At 40.7% G+C, this 20,262-nt stretch overlaps 1 protein-coding gene across 4 annotated transcripts in view; it reads right to left on the reverse strand.

Moving 5' to 3' along the window:
• OCRL (OCRL inositol polyphosphate-5-phosphatase) overlaps positions 1-20,262 on the reverse strand; it is a 101,023-nt gene that overhangs the window by 56,042 nt on the left and 24,719 nt on the right. For 3 of the 4 annotated variants that reach the window (XM_084870712.1, XM_084870711.1, XM_084870709.1), the window contains exons 12-16: positions 18,473-18,608; positions 13,924-14,034; positions 13,138-13,303; positions 12,638-12,873; positions 2,398-2,421 (exon numbers count right to left, since the gene is read on the reverse strand). In XM_084870712.1, the coding sequence (XP_084726838.1) occupies positions 2,398-2,421; positions 12,638-12,873; positions 13,138-13,303; positions 13,924-14,034; positions 18,473-18,608 (673 nt within the window). The remainder of the gene's footprint in view (positions 1-2,397; positions 2,422-12,637; positions 12,874-13,137; positions 13,304-13,923; positions 14,035-18,472; positions 18,609-20,262) is intronic. The other variant, XM_084870710.1, reaches the window with a different exon arrangement.

Raw genomic sequence — 20,262 nt, forward strand, 5'->3', positions numbered from 1 at the left:
GAGGCAAGGGCTTTTCTTAACATTTTGTTCTTCAATAAGCTCTGGTGACCTTTTTTTGTTTTGTTTTGCTGCACTTTATTTTTTCCCTTCCATTTTTTAAATTTATATGTGTACATATCTTACCATTGCCCCCCCACCCGACCCCACTCCCATACATGCCCTCCACTGGTGACCTTTTAAAGCCCCCGTATCCTTCTGGGTGGTGGTGGTGCGGGGGGGTGAGAAAGAGAAGGTAGCATGACAGCTGGTTACCATTCAAAATCTATTTTGTTCACATTTACTTTGCTTCCTTTCTTTCTTTTTCCCCCCAGGCTTCTATTGCTTTATATTCACGTTCCTTAGAGCTGCCAGAACTTCTAACAGTGGCTCATCCTCTAACTTCTTTCTGGTTGCAAGTATTAAATCCAGGCATCCACATGGTACTTGAGCCAAAACACTGTCCATAATGCACTCTGCTCACTTTTTGGACCAAATGCAACACAAGTACAGATTCTGTAGAAGATGCCACCGAACTTACCATATACAAATTATTCAGCACTGATTCATATACTCATAAAAAAAACCTGGCATCCAATAGGCACTAAGGCATTAAGGCAACACAGGCACTTTCCAAGATGAAAAGACAGAGCCTGGCCTGCTATTAACAGGAAAAGGCTGGGAGCAGAACTGTCATAATCCTTAGTGGCTTAAAAGGTTAATAAAATGTCAGTAGGTTGTATACACCATCCATTATCTGTTTTAAAATTCATGTGTGATAATACGAAATGTCACACTTGTGGTCTCTGAAGTCTAGAGAAAGTTCATGCATAAGAAATAACACTTTTTTGAAAGTCCACAAATTATCCTGAGCTCTTAACTTTCAAAGAGAAACCAGGCACATGTTGTCTTCTTTCAACGACACATTCAATGTGTGATCAGCCCACACAATGTAAAGCTAGTGCTGATAACGCACAAAAAACAGTACACCATCCCCACCACAAAAAGGGCTTAACTGCACCAGATGTGGAGGTCACATTGGTGACTGAGTGCTTTAAGAATGCTTTTCAAGCCCCTGTTTCTCTACTTGATAGCCCTATATGGAGCCAGGCACTCCCCAGCCCTAGGAGGCCAAAAGCCACAAAAGGAGCACTTCCAGCCATTCAGGAGACCTGGTGCTAGTCTCCTTTGCCCCACACTCCTGACACCCTTGATGTCAGAACAGTATGACTCCGGTGAGTTTTTCAATTGTGCTAGGCCTTAGTTGCCTCAGCAACGGAATGGAGAAAGCACCTGATCCTGTCCGAAGGCAGAGATTGGGACCAGATGACCCTTAGGAATTCCTTCAGCTCTGCTGGCTGCCGCACTGGCGTCTTACTGTCTTGTGACAGCTTTTAAATACGTCACTGCTTCCCATGTCATGAGCAGGCAGGAGCCATCTTCAGATCCACAGGTCCCAAGGAGAGTGCCGTGTTTCCCAGAAGAACACCTTCTGTCTCAGAGGAGTGCCTAAACATTTGATGGCGTCAGCACAGTTTAGATTAAGGAGGCATATAATTCATCAAAGTGTAAAAAAATCTAACAGGAAAATACTACACTGGAGAATAAGATGGCCAACTGTGGTGTGCGTGTTTAAGGCAGCTGATGGCCAGAGCAGGCGAGCCAAGAAAGGTGGCCCAGGTGTGGAGGTGACTGCACATCTAGAGGAATTCATGTCCTGACCTTGATGGCTGAGCAGTGGGCAGCGGGTCTTCTTCCTCAAGGCCAGTGATACTTGAGATACCAGATGGCTTCATTTTTCAACTGTGGTCCAAAGAGAGGGTTGAGTTGGGCCAGAATTGCAATCAGCCAAAAGAGATAGCAGCAAATTGAACAGGTCACCACATGGTGATAACTCCCCAGTTGGGACCCTTAGGGATGAACCAGGGCACCAGGAGGCCGACGATGCTCCAGAACATGCTCATCACCATCAGAGGCACCGAGAAAACGCTGTATACCATGGTTGCCACTGGAGCTGCTAGCCCCTGCCCCACCACTGCACTTGGGTCCCACCTGGAAGACCCAAGTCACTCTTAATGCAAGCGTAACCCACTTTTGGTTTTCTTATCATTGGAAATGGAGGACAGCTAAGTGGTACCATCCTCTATCTTATGAGTATTCAGATGTATAAACAGCTCTTTAGTTATTTCTCATTTCAAAAATACAAGTATGGAACCTTGAGTCCTATTGCTTTTATGTCCTGGGTCTCAATGACTTCACTGGTAGAGTAAGTATCTTTCCTGTACCACAGACACACTAACAGCCAGCTCTGGGGGATTTTCACAGAGCCAGAGGTCTCTGAAATGGGAAAGCCTAGGGACAAATTCCAAGGACCACAGTTAAATGTTAATCAAGCACAGGGAAACGCATAGATTGCATTACCTTTTCTAGGAAGCTGTCTTCTTCCTGAGAGCAGAGCAGGAAAAGAAAGTCATTGACAGATAGAAAATTGTTAGAATTAATTTACAGAATTAGAAACAGATCAGTATTATTAGAACTCAACTAGCTTTAAACAGTTTTCAATTCTCCAAATATCATGATTGAAAATGAAACAATTCTCATATGCAAAGTCCTCTATTATGCATATTGAATTTTTGTGCTGTTTACTGAGACTATCACTAAAGAAACATTCATATGCAGTTCTAGATTTCTGTGTCCTTTGGCAGCTGCCAGCTGACCTGGTCGGATGCCCCTGATGTTTCCTTCTCCCAGGCTGCCTGGAGGCAGGCCCGGCTGCTGCACTGTGCAGCTTCTTGCTTCACCCTAATGCAGAGGTGGGGACCGTCTGGCCTGCAACCTATATAAGCTCCTTGAAATCATTTGGTCTGATCCTGCCAAGGCATTAGGGGTAAGTTAATTAAATGTTTGACCAAATATAGCAGCCTAATTAAGCCGATAATTTTATATGACCTGTAAGTGATGTTATATCTAAATGCCCGTTGGCAGAAAAAAAAAAGAGGTTCTCCCCTCCCTGCCCTAATGCCACTTCAATGGAAAAATTTGGTTGTAAGCCTGATGGTGGTCATTCAGAAGGAGGTGGTAAGTTTCTCTCCTCTCAACTGCCATTCCTCTCACCCTGGATAGACACACTCCTTTCCATCTCCTCATATCCACTCCCCTCCTCAAAGGACTTTAGAGTCCCCAAATATGGAGGTCCCTCTGTAATGTAAATTAATATTATTTCAGATATTTGCGGGCCAGAACACCCATCTTTATCCCTGTTGTGTTTATCCTATAGGATATAAGAGAAAAAAAGAAAAGCAGGGTAAAGGGAAGAAGCGCTGAATTAAAAAGCTTTCTAAGCATCTGTCTTTTGTGTTATTATTACAATCCAATAACAGCAACAATAACTACAGAACCACCACTTAAGGAGCTTCTGCCATATAGTGGGAACTGTGCAAAGTGCTCATACACAATGTCATTTACTCTGCACATGTGTGCAAAGTAGGTATTATCCCCACTTTACAGATGAGGAAACTGAGGCTTTGAGACGATTAGAACTCAGGTCTGACTCCACAGTCATTACCACTATGCTCCCTTAGACAACTCAAAAAGGACAATCTGACTGCTTCCTGGGCAGAGAGGCAAGGAAAAGAGGCGAGAACATATTCCACTCCATAGCAGGCTAAAGACAGTGAGAAACCCTAGTTATAAGGCAGCATAGTTAGCAGAAAGAGTGCAGGCATTGGTGTTAGTCCTGGGCACAATCTGTTCTCTTATTAATGATGTACACACCTTAAGCAAGTTACTAAACTCTGTAAATCCTTAGTTTCTTCATCTCTAATATAGGGATAACAAAATTTATCTCATAGGGACAGAGAAGCAGCTTAAACCCAGCGGTGGTGGGACAGTAGGCCAACAGAAGGCTTGGGTCCCTCAAAGCTCCTCCTACCTGCCCAGCACCTCCCAACAGGAATCCTTCCAATCATGCCATGGGCCACCAAGAACTCGAGTATAGCTCTAGCCAGTTTAGCTCAGTATATAGAGCATCAGCCTGCGGGCTGAAGGGTCCTGGGTTCGATTCTGGTCAATAGCATGTACCTCAGTTGCAGGCTTCAGGGCGAGTGCAGGAGGCAACCAATTGATGTTTCTCTCACATTGATATTTCTTTCTGTCTTTCCCTCTCCCACTCTCTCTAAAAATCAATGGAAAAATACCCCCAGTTGAGGATTAAAAAAAAAAAAAGATGTTAAAAAGCAAACAGATAAATAATAATTAAAAAAAAACAACTCGAGTATAAATCACACATCTAAGGTCTAATAGTAAAAGGAGAAATCTCATCTCCTGTTGCTACCAGAGATGTGCTGGGACTGTGAAAGTGACAGAGTATGTTCTCTGGCATTTCGAGTGGTAATGCTGAGTGCATTCCCCTGCAAAGGACTACAATATACGGCGGGTAGGCTGTTAGTATTAATAGATATATTATGAATTAAACATTCTTTTGTGGGTTTACCTGGGCTTTTAAATACCACATATAAAATGAAATAAAAATAATCAGAGTAACAGTGCTTCATAAAGTATATAGTATTTATAATATTACTAGAGGCCTGATGCACAAAATTTGTGTGGGGCTAGGCCCTTGCAGCCAAAGTGGCTACCTCGGTGGCTGCCTCAGCCCTCGCAGCCACTGGGGCTGCCTTGGCCCTTACAGTCCTGGCTTCGTCCTGAAGGTCGTTCAGCCGTCCAGTCTAATTAGCATATTACACTTTTATTATTTGTGGATGGAGGGGTGTTCCTCAGCCTGGCCTGCACCTTCTCTAATCTGGGACCCCTCAGGGGATGTCTGATGACCGGCAGTCAGATATCCCTCTCGCAATCCAGGATGACTGGCTCCTAACCACTTGCCTGCCTGCTTGCCTAATCACCCCTAACCCCTCTGCCTGCTGGCCTGATCACCCCTACCTTACCTCTCTGCTGGCCTGATTGCCTCTACCTTGCCCCCCTGCCAGCCTGATCGCCCCTACTTTGCCCCCTGCCTGCCTGATAGCCCCTAACTACCATCCCCTGCCAGCCTGAACTTGCCTCTAACTGCTCTCCCCTGCTGGCCTGATCACCCCTAACTGCCCTCCTCTATTTGCCTGATCTCGCCCCCAACTGCCCTCCCCTGCTGGGGTGACCTCGCCCCCAACTGCCCTTCCCTGCTGGCCTGATCACACCTAACTGCCTCTGTCTTGGCCCCCCACCACCATGGCTTTGTCCAGAAGGAAGTCAGATGTCTGGAAGATGGCTGGTCAACCCGGTCTAATTACCATATTACCCTTTTATAAGTATAGATAAATTATATAGGATAGGGTTGCTTAAATTGGGGGGAGGGAGCCTTTTTCAGCAGGAGGAGATGCTCTTGGCAGACAAAAACACATAATCCCCCTATCTGGACTGATAACCAGCCATATGCATTATACTGCCAAACTGGTCATTAAAAAACTGAATCACTTTCTTACACTTTACACCAAACAGCTATTGCCCTTAAAATTCCACCTCAGCCCCCACCTTAGGTTCTGCCTTCACAGTTTATCCAGATTTGGTTCTGATTGGTCGGTTTCTATGCCAGTCAGCATCAAAAGCCCCACCTCATAGGCAGCCATTGGTTCCTCACACTTCACCCAAATTTGGTTCTGATTGGTTGATTTCTATGCCAGTCAGCATCTTGGGGCCTATCTCCAGGCCTGATCAAAGAGGTGAGGCTGTTCAGCAGTTGTCCCAGGCTGCTGGTGAGCAGGTTGAACTGTTGACCTCTGGGAGAGAGAGAGGCTTGGCTGCTGGTGAGGCCCGGAGAGAGAAGCAGGGTCTGATCAGCCTGCTTCTCTCTCCGGGTCTCGCCAGCAGCTGCAGCTGCTTCTGATCAGCCCTGCCTCTCTCTTTCTCTCTCTGAGAGGTCAGCAGTTCAGCCCGCGCACACAGCCTGGTGTTCGGTTGAGCCTCCGTTCATTGTGGATTTTACAACCCTGGCTCTTTATATAGATAGTTGTAATACCTTTTAATTTCAAAGTTAATTCAGAGTGCCAAACATCTAATTTAACACAATTTTGGAGCAGAAACTTTTAAAAAATGTAGAGTAATTATAAGCAAAATAGAGACAGACTCATAGAGTACAGGCTGACAGCTGTGTGTGTGTGTGTGTGAGGAGGGGGGTATGGGATGGATGTGTGGAGGGTTTGAGCAAAAAAAAGAAAGAAAATATTCACAGACTTGGATAATAGTGTGATGATTACTAGGAGGAGGGATGGTAAAGGAAAGTGGAGAGTAAAGGGAGGGGGATAAATGGTGACAGATGGAGACTTGACTTGTGGTGATGAACACACAATACAGATGATGTGCTGTAAAACTGTGTACCTAAACCTATATAATTTTGTTAACCAGTGTCACCCCAAAAAATTCAATAAAAATGAAAACAAGTATAGACTACTTAGTAATAGAGAATTAGCTTATCTGACACACTCAATTTTCTCTCCCATGAATACATGCCACATGATATGATGAGTAAAACTAGGCAGAGTTGTTATATATTAACCTTCAAACCAGGCCCTCAAAGCAGTTTTCTTTGAGCAGCAACCACTAGCAGCACCAGGCACTGTGCTAATGCCTGTGGGGGGTGGGGAGGAGGAAAATGAGGCCATAGGGAAGAAAGATACAGTCCCTCTCTTGGTTTTACAACTGAGTTGGGGTGAGAAGTCCCAGAATTTATGGCTGATATTGTTATAATTTACAAATATGAGTTCTCAGTAAATGGTTAAAACCAACAAACAAATAAAACAGCATTCAAAGGAAGGAGAAACAGCTTTCACCTGGGAAAGTTGGGGGACATTTCACAACAGAGATGGGACCTAACTAGCCCTTGAAGGATTCACAGAGTGTTAAAAGGTAGCAATGGAGCCGAAACCGGTTTGGCTCAGTGGATAGAGCATTGGTCTGCGGACTGAAAGGTCCCAGGTTCGATTCTGGTCAAGGGCATGTACATTGGTTGCGGGCACATCCCCAGTAGGGGGTGTGCAGGATGCAGCTGGTCGATGTTTCTCTCTCATCGATATTTCTAGCTCTCTATCCCTCTCTCTTCCTCTCTGTAAAAAATCAATAAAATATATTTTTTTAAAAAAAGGTAGCAATGGAGTGAGGACATTACAAGTGTAGGGGGCAGAAGTAAACAATGGTGCAAAGAAGGTAAATAATGAGGTGAGATTAGGGAAAATTTAGCAGGTTTGCGGAGAACATGGGAAGATGTTGACAAAAACAGTGGGAAATAAATATGAAAAGGTGTGTTGAAGTCAGACTTTGGGGGACCTTGAGTGACAGATAAAACAATTTGTACTGAATTCAGCAGGCATGGGGGAGCCATTGACTACCTTTAAATAAGGAGGTGACAGGCCCCAAAGTTGTATTACAGAAAGACCAAGCTGACATCCTGAAGAGGCAGAAATGAAAGAATAAGGATACAGAGGAAAAGGGAATGTCAAAAAGCTATCAAGGTGTTTCAAGAAGGAGAGAGTAAACACCTTACCTACAAATCAAAAAATCATATATTTTTCTTTAAAAAGAATGTATGCACAAGAGCAATCTCTGAAAGAACAATCAAAAGGATTTTGATTAGATGGGCAGTAGATTTACATTGTGAGTTTACTTTCTTAGCTACAAGCATAAAGTGTAAATTACAGTTATTTCAACAGTAGGATTAAGTCTGAAAATAGAAGCACCACTTAGCCCCCACTAATAAACAGCATACTTGAAAGGTAGCCCTATGGTTATTGCTAATTCAACTGACTGCCCACTCTCTTCAAACGGCTACACCATTGACCACATTTAAAAAGGGAACCTCGTTCAGAATTTCTCCAGTGGAGCAACATTGGCACACTACAAATGGCACACACATAGCAAATCATTCTTTACCCCAGCATTTAACCTTAGAAGAATTTTCCCAGTAGTAAATGCAGCTAAAATAATGTAAAAGAGTCATTTAGAGGCAGATTCAAATTTAGAAATTAAAATCAGAAAACTGAATGATATTGAAGTTCTAGAAAGGATTGCTTCCTGTGAAATTGAAGAGAAGAAACACAAATCATACACCTAACAGGATAAGGAATGGGTGGTTAGATTAGTAATACAAAGGAAACACCTAGTAGAGAAACCACTGGAGATGAATTAACCACCGAGTTGTTTTTCTTATTATTTTAAATTTTTGATATTATTTTCCTAATAGACATGTCCCCTAGCAAGTACAGTTTATCTACCCACCACTTAACTTGTCCCATCTCTGTATTTACAAGCCAAACCTTAAACCAGATCTGGTGCATTCAAATCTGGTCTCCTCTACATAAGGGAGATAGTGAATTAAGGTTAACGGTAAAAGTGAAAAATCACAAGATTTCTATTGTTAACACAAACTACAAACTTGTAGTCTAGTCTACAGGCAACACTGGAATGTTCCTCCTAATGTGTCCATTTACAAGCTCACACCACTTATCAAAGCCTCCTGCTGGTTCCAAATGTTCTCTGGCTCTTCTATAAACTCATCTGTTGACTTTTGAGACTCTCTCTCCCCTGTCCCCACTCTAACTACACACTCTTATCTTTAATATACATTCTTCCCAGGGAAATCTTATAATTTCACTTTCATCTTTAACCTTAATGTACTATGTCCCTTATGTCTGTAAGAGCCTGCTTACCTAGTAGTACACGTTTCTTAAATACTTGGGGACTTTACTCAAAACTCTTCTATGACACACCCCCAAACACTTTCCTAGTCCACTTTATTCTTAGGTGCTGAACTAATTTCTAGTTATGTTAATGCTACATGCATGGAATATTCATTAAAGCCAAAATAGGCTGATTTTGAGATTGATTTTTACAAAGATTAGCTGGTTAATCAATAAGCTTTTATAGCATATAAGGGCTTGAATAAACAGCTCAGAAAAGGAATCTATTATTAACACAAATTACAAGCTCCATAACTCTCATTCTAAATGACATTCCAAAATATTGACTTCCCAAACACACTGGACATTAGCCAGTAAAGGTGGTTAATGTTTACATGATCTCTAACCAAAGTCCCTATTTATCTTAATTTAGAATTTAGCCATACTATACATACAAGAAAACTTCCATTGCCACAAACACTCCATAGTATTTTGTATCCAATGTGTAATAAGTAAATACTGGTGATTATATGCTAATCTTAATAAACCATAAAAATCTTATCTTAATTCTGAAAAAGAAAAAAAATAATTACAAAGAGATTCTCCTGCTTGCCACTTGGGCTAATCCCAACTATTCGAGAGGGGCAAAGTCACTGTCATTGAGATGGGAATGAAGAATAAAAGTACTCATGCCAAGAGGGTTTGGCACAAGAATCTTTTTGAAATGGTACATGGAGAGTCAACACAGGCACTGAACTTATGTCTGGTTTCACTCAAAACTTAGATTAAATACTAATACAAAGATGACAACAGATACCATTACTAATAGCATCATCTCATGGGATATGAAATATATCATCTTGAGACTTGGAACAATGCATTTCAGAAGGGCAAAATCAAGAGTGAGAAAGGTAATACAATTGGGGTACAGACACTGTTAGATTTCTTGTTTACTGCTCACACTAATATGGATAAATTTTCCATCAATTAAATACAGGAATTTAATAATGCGAAAATGCAACAGGCTGTGAAAAAAATCAAAACCCTAAATTCCACATAATAAAAGCTTTAAAAGAATAAATGACAACTGCACACATACAATTTAATAAGAACTCAGCAATTTTGTAATGAAAAATTGATCAGGGTTCTACTTTTTCAAACCTTGAATTATTTGTGCACAAAAAGAAGGAAAGGGTTTCCTATAGAGCCATTAACGCCACTAAAATTTTTGGCTATTTCTTATTCATGGTCAAACATGGTTAAATTACCTGATAATATTTTAAATAAAAATTTTAAATTGTATGCTTGTTGAGCTCCTTCCAGTTATTTTAATATGGGACAATTACAGGGGGTATTGTAATGCTTTTGCCAACTCTGACCAAAAGTAAAGCTAGATTCCAGTTTATAGGAAATAGGTGGGAGGAGGGAGTTTAAAGGGATAAGTTTAGCCCAGCTGGCATGGTTCAGTGATTGAGCATCAACCCATGAACTAAGAGGTCACTGGTTCAATTCCCAGTCAGGGCATATGCCCGGGTTGTGGGCTCAATCCCCAGTGTGGGGCATGCAGGAGGCAGCCACTCAATGATTTTCTCTCATCATTGATGTTTATATCTTTTCCTCTCCCTTCCTCTCTCTGAAATCAATAAAAGCATATCTTTTTAAAAAGGGGATAAGTTTAAAAAATTATGAAGAGGAAATAATCAAATTTTGGAAATGGTGGATTCTTGACTAGACAGCTGTTCTGGACTTTTAAAAATTCAATTCTATTAAAGAAAAAGAGGGAGAACTGTTCTGCTCTAAAAGAGACTTAAGATCTCACCAAGTATACTGTATGAAACCAAATTGGATTTTGGCTTTAAGAAAGCTAAAAAACAAAAAACAAAAAACCTTTTGGAACAACTGGATAAATCTAAGATATGGACTGCCTAGTTTCCTTAGGCATAATAACGGTACTACTGTGCCTATACACAAGTTGTCCTATTCCTTAAGAGAAGCAGGCTGAAATATTCACTGTGAAAGTGACATGTCATCACTCAATTTCAAATGGAAAAACCAAAAACCAAAAAACAAACAAACAAAAAAACACACACCCACAAAAAAACCCCCTATATACAAGGGTGGGCAAAAGTAGGGTTACAATTGTGAGTACATGACAGTTTATTCTTGTATTAGTATTTAACAATTATTGTATGATTTATTTGTATTGCATCTATAAATCTACTTTCGCCCATCCCACTCCTACATGTATGTAAAGCATGTGAGTTTTCATTGTACTGTTCTTTCTTTCTTTTTTAATCCTCAGCTGAGGATATGTTTTTATTGATTTTAGAGACAGAGGAAGGGGACAAAGAGAAAGAAACATTGATGTGAAAGAGAAATGTCTACTGGTTGCTCATATACATGCCCTGACTGGGGGGTCGAACCCACAACCTAGGTATGTGCCCTGATTGGGAATCAAACTCACAACCTTTTGGTATACGGGATGAAATGTCAATCATCTGAGCCACTTGGCCAGGGATGTACTGTTCTTTCAATTTTTCTGCACATTTGCCATTTTCATTAAAAAAAGTTGAAACAAAGAAAGCTGGAAATAGTATTTGAATAGAGATAAGAGGTTATGAGAAAAAGAAAAACAACTTCATTTATAATATATTCTAAAAGGTTAAATGTTAAATTTGAAAGACAGAACTATGATGGTCAAAGAAAAAACAAGTCTGAAAAATAACAGAATGTCAGGATATGAATTTCTGAAGAAAATGGTTTGCTCTTGGACAGGGGTAATACCCTCAGTCATGAGGGCTCTAGGGAAACATGTGTAATTCCAAGAAAGAATGCTGGGACTGGACTCAAGTACTTTAATCTGCCATCTGAGTCATAGCTAAAACAATTCCATGGCAACAGAACAGATCACACACATCAAGCCAGCAGTCTGCCTGCTGGCCCAGCCCTCAAGCTAGATGATACAATCATGCTCTGGCCAGGCAAAGGATAAAGTGAATTCTAATGGTAGTGATAATGCAGGCTGTCACGTCAACTACTTTTCTTTGGCAAAAGATCAAGGATATACTTTTAGAGCCTAAAGAGGTCTGCACACAAATCTAACAATACATTCATTTAGAAGAAAACTTAATAGGATGAACTTGTTATTAAGTCACTGTATGCTCCTAAAGATAATATAAGCATTTCCTCCATAAGGGCATGAATATTACAGCTTAGCGACAGGGAAGGGGAAATCCTCCACTTTTCCTTTCTTAAGAGAGTCACATTAAACATGTATCAAACTTCTGTGAACATTATAATCTTCTGGAATGCTGATATGTGCAGATTCCTGGGCCTCACACCCTGAGATTCTGATTCTGTTGCCAGAGGTCGGGGGAGGTACCTGCACTTGCATAACCACCCCAGGGCTTCTGAGGCAGGCATTCTGAGGTTCACATAGAGGCCTGGGCTGCAGTAAGCAGCCAAGTTTGACTTAGATTAGATAAGATATAACGAGGAGTAGTGGACTGGGAGTCAGAAAATCTGTGTGATAGATTTGTCTTAACTTATTCCACTTTGGAAAAGTCTCTGTGCCTCAGTTTTCTCATATGTTTAATGAGCATAATACTGCTTCTCCCACCTACTGTATGTACCTCATACACATGCCAATTTATACAAAAGTGGCTTGCAAGAATGACAAGGGTAACAAACAAACAAGCATCATATCTTTGAGAAGGGAACCTTTAATCTAATTCAATGATTTTAATATTACCTATTATATTCTTGACAAGAGCCTATTATAGATTACCCTTTCCTTTTTCTTTTTAGGCTTAATCTAATGTAAGTAGTGCTAGAGTAAGTGACAGTCTCATTTTTATTTATCACATGACAGCCTACCACAGTCCCACCCTACTCCTCCCCCCAATAAAAAAGAAAGAAAGCAAAGAGACAATGAGGACATCACTTAAGTATTGTGAAAAGTTTAAAGGAGTTTCATATCTTAGGATGGTTCTTACCAAGTCTATGAGTTTGGTAACAGGAACTTCGCGGATTGGTCTTTTCATTCGGCACAAAGCCTCTAAGGATGTACCGAAACAACTGGGGAGGTAATTTCCACTGATGGTCAAAAAGTAATCTTTGCCTCCATCCAGGTGAAGGACGAGAATGTCTTCAATTTTATCTTCCCCTGAGTTCAGGATGGTCACAGAGTCTTTGCTGACATACACATCAAGGGAAATGTCTACTGTTTCATCTGAAATGGAAAGGTGACACATGGTAAAAGAAACTTCCAATGGGAAAACAAAATGGGGATGAGAAATAACAGAAGGAATATCCTCTAAAAATAATCAAGTGACAAAGCAGAGACTAGACACACAAAAGAGGTATCCCAATATACTGACGGTGAAGGTAAGAGACACGTGGTTAGATAACAAGAAGTTAAACAAAGGGCGGGGATATGGGAGTCATGAGGACATGGTACATCACAAGCAGAGACAATGGTATAGGAAAAACTCACTTGGCTCCAAGTAGCCCTGAAAAGGTTCAGCCCGAAGCCATGGCTTGCAGTATTGGGTGTCATTAAGCTTTTGGATGAAAGAAAAATGACAGGGAACCTGTCCATTGTTGGTGATACGAAACTTCTCCTTTTGTAGTTGCCGAAACTTCACATTGGTAAACACAAACTGAGGAAGGACAGACACAAACATGCATCACTAGTAGGGGAAGTCAGTCAGTTGGATTATTCCATAGAAAATATAAGTAAAGAATGAGGTCATTATTAACCAGATATGCGACTGCCGTATATATTCACTACCTGAGCCAGATGTACACTATCCCCTCTCATATATTACTACGCTCAAACCAGCAGAGGAGTTAGGCAGTCCTTGCTACTTCTCTAGGCTACTCTGATTGTTCCTGGAATCCTAACAAGATAACCTAACCTTGGGTCAGGATTCCTGAGATATGAATTAGTCAGCAAATCCAAAATATTAAACAAGAGTAGCTAAAACCTGAGGGCTTATTTTGTACCAGGCACTGTTTTAAGAATGTCACATGTATTAACTTGTGTAATCCTCACAACTACCCCTTTATCCAGAAAAGTAAACTGTAGTTCTAAAGGAGTAAGATACTAGCCGTGGTCATAAATTTACTAAATGGCAGGGCTGGGACTGGAATGTAGGTAATCTGACTTCAGCAGATACTATCTTCATCATTTTGCTCTGCTGCCTTTTCTAAGTCGCATGGTTTTCCCCGTGCTAACCACCACGGGCAGCAGAAGAATCTGGCTTGTGTTTTTGCTCACCTCCCTCCTGCTGATTTCTAAGGAAGGAAGGAAATCATTTTCCATTCTGTCCATAATGCGTACACTATCTTCAAACACTTTCCGATACCTCCGTTCATCAACAACCTTTACCTGAAAGAAAACAAACCTCTTTTCAGTCGTACATGCTCCTAGTTCATCTTTTGAGACTACCTAACAATTATAACTGGTCATTATAGCAATCATTTAAAATAAACTACGGTTCTAACAACATCCTCAACACTCTCTGTTATCCCACTCCATACAAAACTTTTGCCTGAGACCCTTATTTTAGTCTTATGGGCTCTCAAATATCTCTAAGAATCAAACAATTTTTAAAAGATCACTAAAGCAGTTGGTTTGAGAGTCATCTCATGTGCCGAAAGGTCACTAGTTGGATCCCTGTCAGGGTACATACTCAGGTTGTGGGTGTGATCCCAGTTCCGGGTGCATGCAGGAGGCAACCAATGTTTCTCTCTCTTTCCCTTCTACTCTCTCTCAAATCAGTAAAAACATTTTTAAAGTAACTAAAGCAAACATAAATGAAACTAAACATTAGAGAATTACACACTTTAAGATGAAAGTAAGGTTAATTGATTAACTTCCTGGAAAAGTGAAACCTCTATGCTTAGAAGTTTGGAAATAATAGTAACATTATTTGAAAATAATAATTTCTTTTTCCATGCTTATTTGGGGGTGGAGAAAATGTGATTATTTTGTAAGTGATTTCCTGAACTGTACAAAATGAATATCAAAACATACCTATTATTGTTTCTAACAATGATCATAAAGTGTTGAATAGCAGAAATCATGGTTAAAACGTTTAACTCTCTTTGCTGTTATGCACAATGCCGAGAATCATTATATCAACACTCAGATTATTCATAATGATAAAGGTATGTTAGTAAATGGAGCCTATGGCCATTTTAGGAAACAGCTGACCCAAAATGTCCTAGATTAGACTAAAAGCATGATAACAGATAAACAAGTCATCCTGACCAAAAGATCAAAAATCCTCCTATCTGACACAGCACTTTCAGCTTCCTGACATAGCTGTTTTTTTCACTATTAAGACTTCATATAAATCAATGACAAAAATGAACACAATTAACACAGCATTTTAACTTATTGAGATCCAAGTCTCTTTTTAGAATAGAAAACTTCACAAATTCAGTACGAAGGCAGTTAGAGGTTATAAAGCAAATATGGAAAATAAAAACATCAAAGCTGAGCAAACATCTGTGGGTAAACAGAAAAGCATATGTAAAGGTATAGAACTGTGCTGTCCAATATAATCAGCACATAGGGACCTTTAAGCTATTTCAAAGTGAACAGAATTGAAAATTCAGTCCCTAAGTCACACTAGCCACACTTCAAGTGATCAACAGCTTCCTGTAGCTGATAGCTACTGTACTGGACAGGATAGATCTAGAATATTTCCATCAACACAGAAAGACCTATTTAATAGTACTGGTCTAAAAAAAATATAAATTCATAAGGGTAATTGGCTTAGCTGGGGAGAAGGGGTTTGGTCAAAGGGGGGAAAAGGGATAGAAAAGGAACTGAAGATCTTCAGCCTTATCCGTAAATTTTGCTTACATATTTTTAAAGAGAAAGAGCTTTCGAATTCCTGTGTAATTTAAAAAGTAGTAAAAACTAGAAAGATAGACCTTAATTAAAGAGACATAAAAATATACAGGAAGCATGAAAAATTTTAAATATCCTGCTGGAAGCTGTGGAGTAAAATGTATGGAGTATTACAAATACTCCAAGGTTCTGAAAAGAAATACCAACAAAAAAGCCAAGCTTAATTGATTAAATCAGAAAGACAGTGTTTCAGGAAAGACATCCTTTAAAAAATGGATTAAGAGAATTCAAATAATAAAACAGGATAGCCAACAAGTACAAACTAGAAATTAGGTGGGCTAAAAGAAGTATCTGAAGGCATATCTAGTCAGTAAGTTCTTTAGACCTATAGAAGCATTGTGGGATAGTGGAAAGAACACCTATAGTAGTAGGCTTGGGAGTTAGAGTTAACAGATTTGAATTTCAGCAATCCTTCTAGCTGAATGTTCTTCAAGAAGTTATTTAAATGCATTGGTTTTCCATTTGCTCATCTGTTAAAAATGAGAAATATTTAACTCAAAGCATTACTGGAAGGAGTAAATGAGATATGTGTAAATTGCCTTACACAGTCTCTGGCACACACTAACTATTTGAGGAACATTTATTATTATTTTAAAATTTCAAAATGCACAAAAGTGAAGTCATGATTGCCTCAATAAAATTTAGAATGTTTTAAGATTAAAAAAAACCCTAATTTTGTACATAAAAAATTCAAATTCATTCCCCTTTAATTCAGGAGTAGGATAAGACATGTTAGTGATAACCTATCTCAGAAACCCCCCAAATCAACATATACTCAGAGGAAAGTAATTATCCTCCTATGCAGTTTGGCATGTCTTACCTCATTAATCCTCAGAAGTAGGTACTAGTTTAACCCCATTTTGTAGAGGATAAAATTAAGGCATAGAGATGTCACATAAATTTTCCATGGTTACACAGAAAGTGGTTGGGCTGGGAATTGAATCTAAGCAGTTCTAGCTATAAAATCCATTCTATCAAGCACTGCACTATACAGATTCTTACAGATTACATGTCTGAAGGTCTGGAAAATCTACAAGAAATCATCTAAATGTACTAGCTGTAATAAATCAACAGGATCCCAAGATATAACCTGCATAATAATAACACACAGCTAGAATATACAATGTGAAAACAAAAGCTTTACTCACAACAGAGACAAAAAGTTAAATAATTGACCATTTACCTAGCCCAGGGTACAATGGAGTTTAAAAAAAAAGTGAAACCTGTGTTCCTGGTTGGGAAGATGTCATTATAGGGCTGACAATACGCTTCTTAAGGTACAGTATATATAAATATAATATGCTTCTTAAGGTACAGTATATATAAATTTATATAAATGTATATAAATATACATATATTTAAAAATATATGTATGTGTGTGTATGTATGTGTGTGTATATATATATTATATATATATATACACACACATACATACACACACACACACATACATACACACACAAATTTGGTTGTCTTCTGACCAGTCTGTGCTTTTGCTCCTGCTATCAACATCCCTCCACCAGGAACCACTCTCCTGGTGCTTCAACTTCTTACTACCTATCTTATAAAGAGGAAATATACTAATTGACCATCCCTCCATCACAAAGATGGCTGCACCCACAGTTGAGGCCAGGTTTCCATTAGAACCCTTAAGGAACAATCAGCAGGAACCTGAGGCTATACCCTCTCCTCCCCCCGCCCCTCTGGGGCTTGACAGAAGACCTCGGGCTGTGCCCCCCCTACCCTGGCATTAGTCTGGGGGACCTCAGGCCGCACCCCAGCCCCAGTGCCAGGCCAGGGGACCTGAGGCCACGCCCTGTGCCTGGCAGGGCTTGACAGGGGACCTCAAAGTGTGTTTCCCATTCTGGTGCTGGGCTAGGGGACCTCAGGCTGCTCCCCCTGCCCTAGCGCCAGGCCAGGGGACATCAGACTGCATCCCGCGCCCCAGCATCGGGCCAGGGGACCAGAGGCTGCACCCTCCCCCCCCCCCACGCCTGGCTGGGCTTGACAGGGGAATCTCAGGCCGTGCACCCCACCCAGCGGGGCTTGATGGGAGACCTCAAAGTGCACCCCCATGATGGGTTGGGGGAACTCAGGCTGCGTCCCCATCCAGTGGGGCTTGACAGGGGACCTGAGGCCATTCCCCCACACAGCGTGGTTTGACAGGGGATCTCAGGCCACGTCCCCTACCTGGCGGGGCTTGATGGAGGACCTCAAGGCATGTCCCATGCCCTGGTCTGGGCTGGGGGACCTCAGGCCACACACCCCTGTCCTGGCACTGGGCCAGGGGACCTGAGACTATACCCACTTCCCGGCAGGGCTTGACAAGGGTGGGACTGCCAGGTCTGGATCTAGCCCAATGTGGGGGAGGGGGGGAGCAACCGGGTCTGGTTCTCTGATTTTGAGGTGCATGTGGGTGGGCAGTGACTTGACTCTGGGTCCCATGATGTGTCCCAGACTCTGACAGGACAGTTTTCATATACATTTTACTAATTTTCTTGCATCCCTGACACTTCTATTATAGAGAAAGGACAAATAGCAATATTAAATTACTTTCTCTAATTAATCCCCTTTTAATGTGCACGAATTTCGTGCACCGGATCACTAGTTTCTGAAGAAAAGCTACTCATCCTGTATGTATAAGGACTTTAGGAAGCTGAGGATACTCCCTCACCATTATGCAGCATGAGAAACATCTGTGTCACTAAAAGGCCTGCAGAGTAAGAGCCATAAAGACAGCATTTAGGAGGGTCAAGGGTACTAACTTCTCAATGCTGCAAATGACTATTTGGTTATGGAAATATTTATTGCTCACTGAAATATTGATCTGTTCTGAGTCTAAAAAATGCTGTAATAACATAGATACTTAACACATAATCAAATGAATACACAAACAAGCTTTTACCCCAATAAGGAAGAGGGCGCTAACAGGCTTGTGGTCACTGGTTTTTAGTTCCATGTGACTCCGGTAACGAAGCTGATTAACATTGGTTCCTCTCCAGAGAATTCGATCGCACCAGGCTGGAACCCGGCATTTTCCACTGCAAATAAAGAAAGGAATTATAATGAGTACATACCACACAAGAATGTAATACCTATTTCATGCTCTTGTTATATACTTCTTCATTAACAACCCCTACTATTATCATCTCTACCATATTGCAAACTCTGTGAAGGGACTGTGTCTGCTTGTTTGCCATTGAATTCCCAGTCCCTAGTAGGGTATCTGTTGCAAAGTAGGTGTTCAATGAACACTTATCTAATGAATAAATAAACAGTGCTCCTAAAGATTAGGATTACACCTTCAACAACATTGTCCTGGGGGAAAAGTATAATGGTACCTGCTTAAAATATCCTCAGAAGGGCAGGATTATATGCAGAACATGTCCTTTTCCTTTGCTCTATAAACTACAATGATACTTCACAACAAATAGACAACTAATAAAAATTTAAAAATCCAATACTATATTCCTAGACTGGGCTTACTCCCTGGAGATGAGTAATTGGATTTCTCCTTGAAACCTAGATTTTTATGGATAAGTCTAGTTTGTAATAGAAATGAACTAACATTTAAGCATGACAGTCTGAATACGTAAGAGCCCATAGAATACCAAAGGTGGGAAAAAATTCCATTCATCATTCTATTAAAATAAGCAACACCTGATCCAGAAGGTGACACAAATAAGTTCTTATCAGTAGCTCTTCAGTTGAATTTCAAGTCAGGTGAGTGGAAGAAACAAGGCCAAGAGTACAGATCTTCTGCCAGTGTCACCTTTCACTTTCTGACCAGCTTCTGTGGAGCACAGACTCCTCCCTCCCCACCCTAGTGCTCCCCGAGTCTAAAGAAGCTGAATATGTCCAGGGGCTCAGCCAGCTAGGAAACAAAGCAATAGATAATAGGTAGAAGACAAATAGTTACCAGAAATATATTGGCAATGGCACTTTACTAGGGGTAATTAGGAAACAAAGGGCCCCCAGACAGCGGGTCTCAGCTTTCTCTGGCAGCTGCAGATGTTGAGCCCAGAAGTCAGTATTTTTTAAAGTCCCCAAGAAATTCTAAAGTGTGCTCAGGACTGAGAACCACTGTGCTGGAAGAACTTCCATGGCTCTTTGTTTTTATTTTCTGGTGTCTTGAGTCAAATAGTTAGGAAACAGTTTGAAAAACGGCAATAGGTAAGGAAACAGGGCTGAGATCAGGAGGGTCAAAATCTAAGCAAGTCTGCCAGGGTGAGAGAAATAAGGTACTGCAGATAGTCCATAAGACTGCAACAACCCTGATATAGAAGTTACACATTTTAAAAATATGCTCATCTATGCCGAAACCAGTTTGGCTCAATGGATAGAGCGTCGGCTTGGGGACTGAAGGACCTGGGTTCGATTCCGGTCAAGGGCATGTACCTTGGTTGCGGGCATATCCCCAGTAGGGGGTGTGCAAGAGGCAGCTGATCGATGACTCTTTCTCATCAATGTTTCTAACTCTCTATCTCTCTCCCTTCCTCTCTGTACAAAATCAATAAAATACATTTAAAAAAAATAAAAAATAAAAATATGCTCATCTTTGAGTTCACATGAATTAAAAACTCTTCTATAACAGCACTGGACCATTAGGTGTTTTATATCTGCTTCTGACATCACCTAAAAATTTCCTAGCCCTTCACCACTATGGGGGGCAGAAATAAAATCAGGCCTTCACCT

Source organism: Pipistrellus hanaki (assembly GCF_964339955.1).
Source record: "Pipistrellus hanaki genome assembly, chromosome: X".
NCBI lineage: Eukaryota > Metazoa > Chordata > Mammalia > Chiroptera > Vespertilionidae > Pipistrellus > Pipistrellus hanaki.